The sequence below is a fragment of the Pseudomyrmex gracilis genome, unplaced genomic scaffold (genome assembly GCF_002006095.1).
Source record: "Pseudomyrmex gracilis isolate BER0280 unplaced genomic scaffold, ASM200609v1 scaffold_1722, whole genome shotgun sequence".
In the NCBI taxonomy this organism is placed as follows: Eukaryota; Metazoa; Arthropoda; class Insecta; order Hymenoptera; family Formicidae; genus Pseudomyrmex; species Pseudomyrmex gracilis.
Genome location: NW_018022306.1, coordinates 20685 through 28610, shown reverse-complemented (window position 1 = coordinate 28610; position 7926 = coordinate 20685). Strand labels below are relative to the sequence as shown.

Genomic DNA, 7926 nt, shown 5'->3' with positions numbered 1-7926 from the left:
CCAATTTTTGGCTTAGGTGAGTAGAGACAATTTAATAATTCGATATAAAAGACGTGCCGCAGTTGTGCAGCGCCTTCGCTATAATATCTAAAAATAAGGTGCCCGTCAGGATATATATATTGTTGCGAGATGCGGCGCGTGTCGTCCACGCGGTATAAGATGTTCGTCGAACGATCGATCGATATAGAGGCTTTTGTTCGGGTAGCAATGGAGTTGTTGACGACGAGGTTCAAAGAAGAGTGAGCCGCCGGATTCGGAATCGTCGACAGGCTGGATCATCGGCTCTCGAGTTTTCTTTACGTTTTCCGTGGTCTTTTGCAACGCGTTTTCTAATAAAACTTAAGTGTGTTATACGCGGTGTTCTATTTCTTTCCGCAAAGCGCAGTAATTCGGCGGTGACGCGATTAAACGCTGCCGTGAGCGCAACATTTGGGGGCTCGTCCGGGATCTGAAAGTTTGAGCTAGAGAAAACGACGGAATGGCTTTGGTTCACTCGCCGCGGAGAACGCGTAACCAGACTGCGACTGGAGCGGGCGAGGCGCCGGCGGCATCAGCGACGGCGGCGGAAGGAAAGACTTTGCGTGCAATTTTGGAGGAGCTGAAGCAACTCCGGGAGGAGCGACGACAAGAGAAGGAGGAGATGCGTCGTCTGCAGGCACGCGTTCGGCAGGAAACATCAGGCGAGTCGTCTTCTAGTTTGTTGCCCGGTCGGGCGGACGAATTAGTTAAAATGAAAATTAAGCCCGACGTGTTCGATGGGAGCGTGCCGTGGCGTGACTTTTTTGTGCAATTCGAGCAGGTTGCTCGTGCGAACGGGTGGGACGACGCGGCAAAAGCCACGGTTCTCGCCACTAGTCTGAGAGGGGGGAAGCCGCGCTCGATTCTGGAAGGATTAGAAGAAAATTTTAGTTTTCAAGAGATTTGCGCGAAATTGGAATTGCGGTACGGGGAGCGTGGAATTCAAAATTATTATATGCAATTTACGAATCGGAAACAGAAGAGCGGGAAAGATTTTGCTGCACTTGGGGCAGATTTGGAGCGATTGGCCCGTCTTGCTTACCCGGAATGCTCCTACGAAGTCCGGGACACAATTGCTTGTGCGCAATTCATCGTTGCGCTCTGTGACAGATTCGTGAAGCGGACGCTTCAATTAGAAAATGTTTCTTCGTTACGAGTCGCGGTTGAGCGAGCGAGGGCGGTAAAAGTTATTCAGGAAGGTAGCTTTGAAAAGGGAGGAGATACGGAGCGAGACGGGAAGGATTTTAAACGGTATTCTTATTGAAATTGGAAAAGAGGAAAGGCCGAAAACAGGCGTGAAGAGGGAGAGAAGGCTGTGACTAAAAAGAACGGCGGGGAGAGGGAATGCTGGAAGTGCGGAAAGAAGGGGCACTTTCGCTTTGAGTGTCCGGCTATTTTGTAAGGAAACAAGACTTAGTCGAGCTTCCGGAGGTGGGCTCGGCTGTGGGGTGGAACACCCCGAAGAAGTTGTTTTCTGTCAAAGTTAATAATAAGAAAAATAATTTATTTGTTTATTCTGGTTTGCTGAACGGAAAACCGTGTTGTTTTAAATTTGACACGGGCTCCGATGTGTCTATCGTAAATTCTAATTTAGTAGGGAAGTCGCAATGTCAAAGGTTGTCGGGAAAGCCGAGATTGAGATATCCTACCGGTGAGGAAGTCCTGGTTTAGTTAGAATGTGTGGCTCGAGTGGTTGTAGGGGGACATTCTTTAAATATGCCTTTTTACGTGGCGAATATACTTGATGAATGTATTCTAGGGTTGGACTTCTTCAGGAAGACAGGTCTGAGCAGGGCGTTGGAGTCGCTCTTTGTTGCTCCCTCGAATGAGTCGAGAATGTCTTGTTGTCGGGTGTGTGACGCTTCCGGGGAAATTACGGCTAATCTAAAAGATTTTTATGAGCGAAATTCTGTTGATCTGAATGAAGCGCAGAGAGATATTTTTGCTAAGTTCGTGATTGAATTTCAGGATATCTTCTCTGATCAGATCGTGGCTGGGAACTGTGATGTTCTGCAGCATGAGATAAATCTTCAGGATCCACGCCCGATAAAGCATGCTCCGAGGAGGATTCCGGTGGGAATGCGGGCTGAGGTGGAAAGGATTCTTCAAGAAATGAAGGATCAGGGAGTCATTGAAGAGTCTTTTGGCCCGTAAGTTTCGCCGGCGGTTATTGTAAAGAAAAAGGACGGCTCTTTGAGGTTTTGTGTAAATTATCGCAGATTAAATGCGGTTACGATCAAGGATTCTTTTCCTCTTTCTAGAGTAGATGATCTTCTAGATCAGTTGTCCGGGAACGAATGGTTCTCCACTCTGGATATGAAAAGTGGGTACTGGCAATTAAAGATTCAGCCAGAGGATAGGGAAAAAACTGCTTTTTCGGTAGGCAATGGGCTGTGGCAATTCACGGTAATGCCTTTTGGCTTGTGCAACGCTCCGGCCACGTTTGAGCGCTCGATGGAGCGAGTTCCCCAGCAGTTGTTGACTAAGATTTGTTTGGTTTATCTGGATGACATCGTTGTATTCGGTAAATCATTTGAGGAGGAAGTGACTAATTTGAAGAAAGTTTTTCTGAGACTCAGGGCGGCTAATTTGAAACTTAATCCTAAGAAATGCAATTTGTTTAGGAAACAGGTGAAATATCTTGGCCATGTGGTTTCAGCTGAAGGGATCTCGACGGATCCGGAGAAAAATGCAGCTGTGAGGGAGTGGCCTGTCCCACAAAATAAAAAGCAGGTTCGCAGTTTTCTGAGATTCTGTTCTTTTTATCGCAAATTTGTTAAAGGTTTTTCTTTGATAGCGAACTATTTACTTTGACTGAAAATCAGGTGAAGTTAATCTGGACTGAGCAATGTCAGGAGGCGTTTGCAAATCTTAAGCAGACGTTGTCTTCTCCTCCTGTGCTCTCTTTTCTTCTTAAAGAAGGAGAGTTAATTCTGGACACTGATGCTTCTGGCCATGGTGTTGGCGCGGTTTTATCGCAGGTTCAGCGGGGGACGGAGAAGGTCATCACTTATTATAGTCGGGTATTGAATAAGGCTAAGAGGAATTATTGTGTTACTCGGCGCGAGTTATTGGCTATGGTTGATTCGATAAGATTTTTCCATCACTATCGGTATGGGCGGAAATTTCGGGTTCGAACTGATCGAGCGTCTCTTAGATGGTTGATGTCTTTTAGAGATTTGGAGGGTCAGTTAGCTCGCTGGGCGGAAAGACTTCAACAATATGACTTTGAGATAGTTCATCGGAGTGGTCGAGCGCATGGGAACGCGGAGGGGCTTTCCAGGCGATCTTGTGAGAAGTCTTGCTGCAAATATTGTTCTAAGATTGAGGTCAGAGACGCCTTGAAGCAGGAGGAACGGGTAGCTCGGATAGTTTTTAAAGAGTTTGCGTTTGAGGAATGGTGAAAGGATCAGTTGGAAGATCAGGCCGTATCGATTATTTTACAGGGAAAAGAAAAAAGTTGTCGTCCTTCTTAGGAAAAAGTGTCCGCTAGAGGCCCTTCTTCGAAGATCTACTGGGTCTCTCTCATTGGGACGCTTTAGTTGTTTGGGATGGAGTTTTGCATAACAGGTAGGTAGCTCCGAATTTAAAGTCGAGTTTTTTCAGGTTATTGTTCCTCGGAAGAGAGTTGAGCGAATTTTAAAAGAAGCTCATGATGCCCTTTCTGGAGGTCATTTCGGAATAAATAAAACGTTATGAAAAATTCGTAAGCGAGTTTATTGAGCTTTGTGCAAGAGGAATGTCGAGAATTGGTGTAGGTCTTGCAAAGTTTGTGTAGCGAAAAAAGGCCCTGCGGACAAGGGTAAATCTCCGTTGCAGGTTTTTAATGCCGGTGCGCCTTTTGAAAAGTTGCAAATGGACATTCTGGGTCCTTTTTCGGCGTTTTCTTCAGGGAATAGGTATCTCCTAGTGGTTGTAAATTGTTTCTCCAAGTGGGTGGAGGCTTTTCCTTTAAAGAATATTAGGGCGTCGACTGTGGCGGAGGTTTTTGTCAATCAGATAGTTTCTAGATATGGGGTTCCGTTGAAATTACATACGGATCAAGGTAAGAATTTTGAATCTCGACTTTTTTAGGAATTGTCGTGGTTGTTATGAATGAAAAAGACAAGGACTACTGCCCTTCATCCACAGTCTGATGGACAGGTCGAAAGACAGCATCAGACGATTTTGCAGTATTTGTCTAAGTTTGTTGACAAAAATAAAAAAAATCGGGATCGTTGGGTTTTGATGTTTCCTTTTGCTTACAGATTTTCTAAGCATGAGGCTACGGGGGTTACTCCTGCTGAATTGTATTTTGGGCGTGATTTGCATCTGCCATTAGATTTGTTACGGGGCTCTTCGCCGAATTATTGTTCAGGTTTTTCAGAGGATTATATTCGTGAAGTAGAGTCAAAATTGGAGGAGATTCATCAGGATGTTAGGGAGCGTTTAGAGATGAAGTCGAACAAAGCAAAAATGCGGTACGATTTAAAAGCTAGACACGTTCTTTTTGACGTTGGGCAGAAAGTCTGGTTCTTTAATCCTCGCAGGAGCAAGGGAAAAGCTCCTAAGTTGCAGAAGAATTGGGAAGGGTTTTACGTAGTTGGTAAGAAATTAAGTGACGTAGTATATTGTATTCGTCGCTCAGATAGACACAGGAATAGGGTCGTACACGCTGATAGGCTGGCCTCGTTTTTCGAGAGGTGGGAACACACGTCGGAGCCCTGTGAGAATTAGTGGGTGTTTGTTTTTTTTTTGTTTAAGATGTTACGGATATTTGTTTTTGTTATTATGTTAATTGAGTTTGGTTACTCGTTTTCTTTTCTTTAATTCCAGCGTTTACTCTGTTGCTACCCCGAATCTTTCCGTTTTGTCGTTGGACGTCGGGGGATTTTTGCTTCGCATCGAGTCGTCGCGGGATCTTCGTGTTTTGAACGCCGTGCTAGAAGTCCGCCTTACTCACGGTTTTGAGCGTGGTTTTCCGTGGGTCTTGGGGCAAATGCCGAAGCGGGGACCTGGGGTGTCCTTTCGGACGATGGGTCTGGAAGAGAGCGGGAAGGTTGACTTCTTCTGGTGGATCATCGGGACGATGATCTAGAAGAGAGAGGGGCAGTGTTGCGAGATGCAGCGCGTGTCGTCCACACGGTATAAGAAGATGTTTGTAGAACGATTGATCGCTCTAGAGGTTTTTGTTCGGGTAGCAACGGGGTTGTTTACGGCGAAATTCAAAGAAGAGTGCGCGGAAAAATGAGACCAATTAATTGGTTTAAAGAAAATATATTAATCAAAAAGTGTCGAATCCCCCTAATATTTTCAGTAAGAATGCATTTTAGAAAAATGTCCAATAGCAAAGTTGTACGGCTTCAAGCGGTTATGCTAGTAGGCTACGGCGGAAAACTGCCCGAAGGTGATCGCGAGAAGTTGCTCGAATGCGTGATGTCTGAAGGCGTTAGTGGGAATCTGCCCGAAAGCGTTGGCGGGGCCGATCTTTATTTTCTCACTCTTGCATGTACCAATGTACGAGCTCTTGAGCAAACAATACGGATCACTGATTTTAATCTTTGATGCATTGCTGTCTTCTTCTTAGCGAGCAGCAGTTACCTCGTGGACGAAAACAACCAGCCCCAAAAATTTTTTCTGTAACAAAAGAAGCCATTGCGTTTCAATTAATTGTCTCAAACATCTTCATTTTGTTTCCAATAGCCCAGAAATTTTTCGTAAATATTATTAATTGATCTATTAGATTTTCAGTTGCTCAACGAGCTTTTTGCTAGTGCTAGTTGAAATAAACAAATCAATAGTTGGACCAACACTTAATAATTAGTATTTTGATCTACTTAATTATTTAGATCAATTTTGTATCACTTACCTGATTAATTCTTGTTTGCTCTAATTAAGAATGGCGGAGCTTTCTGAAAAAGATCGAATAACACTGTTAATGAGGCGAAGATGGAGAGATCAACAAAGAATGTATAAAACAGTAACCCGATTATTTAATAGAAATTTTCGGAATGAAAATAATAGGATCTCTAAAAGTACTGAAATCCGTTTATTAATTTACTATTAAACGTTTCGAAGACAGTGGTAGCGTTAAAAGCCGCTCGAGATCTGGTAGACGTAAAACAGCAACAAATAATGATAAGGCATTAGATGTTTTACAGTCTTTCGTTGAAAATCCCCATATTTCCACCAATCGCGTTGCACAAGAACACGAAATTGGTCATGCATTTGTCAGTAAAATTGTGAAATTGAATAAATGGCATCCATACAAACTTCATTTGTGCCAAAAGTTGTCCGAAGACGATTTTGATAGACGCATCGAATTTTGTGATCTTATGATGGAGATGATTGTCGACGATCCTTTATCTAACTTAATAATATTGTTTTCTCTGATGAGGCAACATTTGAACTGACTGGAAATGTAAATAGACACAATTGTAGGTACTGGAGTGACGTTAATCCTCACTGGAAAAGAGACAATCATACCCAATATCCACAAAAAAGGAACGTATGGGCTGTTATTCTTAATGGTAGACCAGTTGGCCCTTTCTTCATTGAAGGCAATTTGACAGCACAGGTATACACAGTCATGTTTCGCGAACAAATTTCAGCTATTCGAGACATAGCTAATGGAAATATGGATGAAAGTTATTTCCAACAGGATGGAACTCCACCTCATTATGGTGTCATTGTCCGTCAATATTTGAATGAGGTCTTTCAGAACAGGTAGATAGGGTGAAGAAGTCATTGAGTGGCCAACTCGGTCTCCGGACTTGATCCCACGTGACTTTTTTTGTAGGGTTACTTGAAAAGTAAAGTTTATGCCACCAAGCCTCAAGATTTAAATGATTTAAGAGGGAGAATAACTCAAAAGATAGAACTAATACCGCCGAAAACGTACCGGAGTGCGGTTTCAGCTGATACATTTATAACAGATTGGCACATTGCCAGGCTGTTGAAGGGCAACAATTTGAACATTTGTTGTGAATTGTTTGATACAATTGAATATTGTTCCCAAACTGACCAATTGGAATGAAATTCGCCTTAACTGGCCGGACCCACACGCCACTCTTGTCTTAACTGGCCGGACCCACACACCACTTTTGTCTTAACTGGCCGAACCCACACGCCACTCTTGCCTTAACTGACCGGAATCGCACGCCACTTAACAAATTGTTAATTTTAAACATTTATAACTCAAAAAGTACTTAATGAAAAAATGTTTTATTATAGTGTTTTGGAAAGCTCTCGAGATAAGCTAGAAAACTATGCAATAAAATGTAGAGGGTTTTATTTAAAAAAATAAGATTGACCTTGAAATGACCTTAAAGGACATGGTCAAGATCAAAGTCAAGGTCATCATCTTACTCCTCGCTTGAAACTATGACAGCCCGATGCATGCTTATTTGCTGATCTTTGTTAATTAAGATCTCGGTAACTATTGCGAATCTAGCAAAATGGTATACGATATTTTGACTCAGTTTTATTCCTTTTATTTATTCACAAGAGATGTTACACCAATTCTGGGACACTCTGTATATATATACATATATAGGGTGTCCCAGAATTGCCGTACAATTTCTCGTAGGTAAGTAGAAAGAGTAAAACTGAGTTGAAAAGTCCATTTTTTTCTATTACTTATAATAAAGGAATAATTATTGAGTAAATCAGGAGCGCTCACGTACACCAGGTGCGTGGTTCACTGACATGCGCCTGGCTAAAGGCGCTGATTGGCCTGATTTACTCAATAATTACTCCTTTATTATAAATAATAGAAAAAAATGGTTCAGAACTTTTCGACTCAGTTTTACTCCTTCTACCTGCCTACGAGAGATTTTAAAGTAATTGTCGGACACCCTATATATATACAGGGTATCTCAAAAATTTTGACAAAGCCGAAGTATAAAGTTAGATTACGTTAATCTGAAT

The 7926-nt window shown here is 42.6% G+C and overlaps 1 protein-coding gene across 1 annotated transcript; it reads left to right on the top strand.

Moving 5' to 3' along the window:
• Positions 1–1734: 1734 nt before the first annotated feature.
• LOC109862393 lies at positions 1735–6723 on the top strand (the record flags this gene model as incomplete). The annotated part of the gene is made up of 8 exons (XM_020442431.1): positions 1735–1869; positions 1987–2168; positions 2238–2751; positions 2844–3041; positions 3754–4002; positions 4123–4202; positions 4266–4603; positions 6609–6723. Coding segments are annotated over exons 1-8 (1811 nt in total), but the record flags the coding sequence as incomplete, so codon positions are not given.
• Between the last annotated feature and the right edge of the window lie 1203 nt (positions 6724–7926).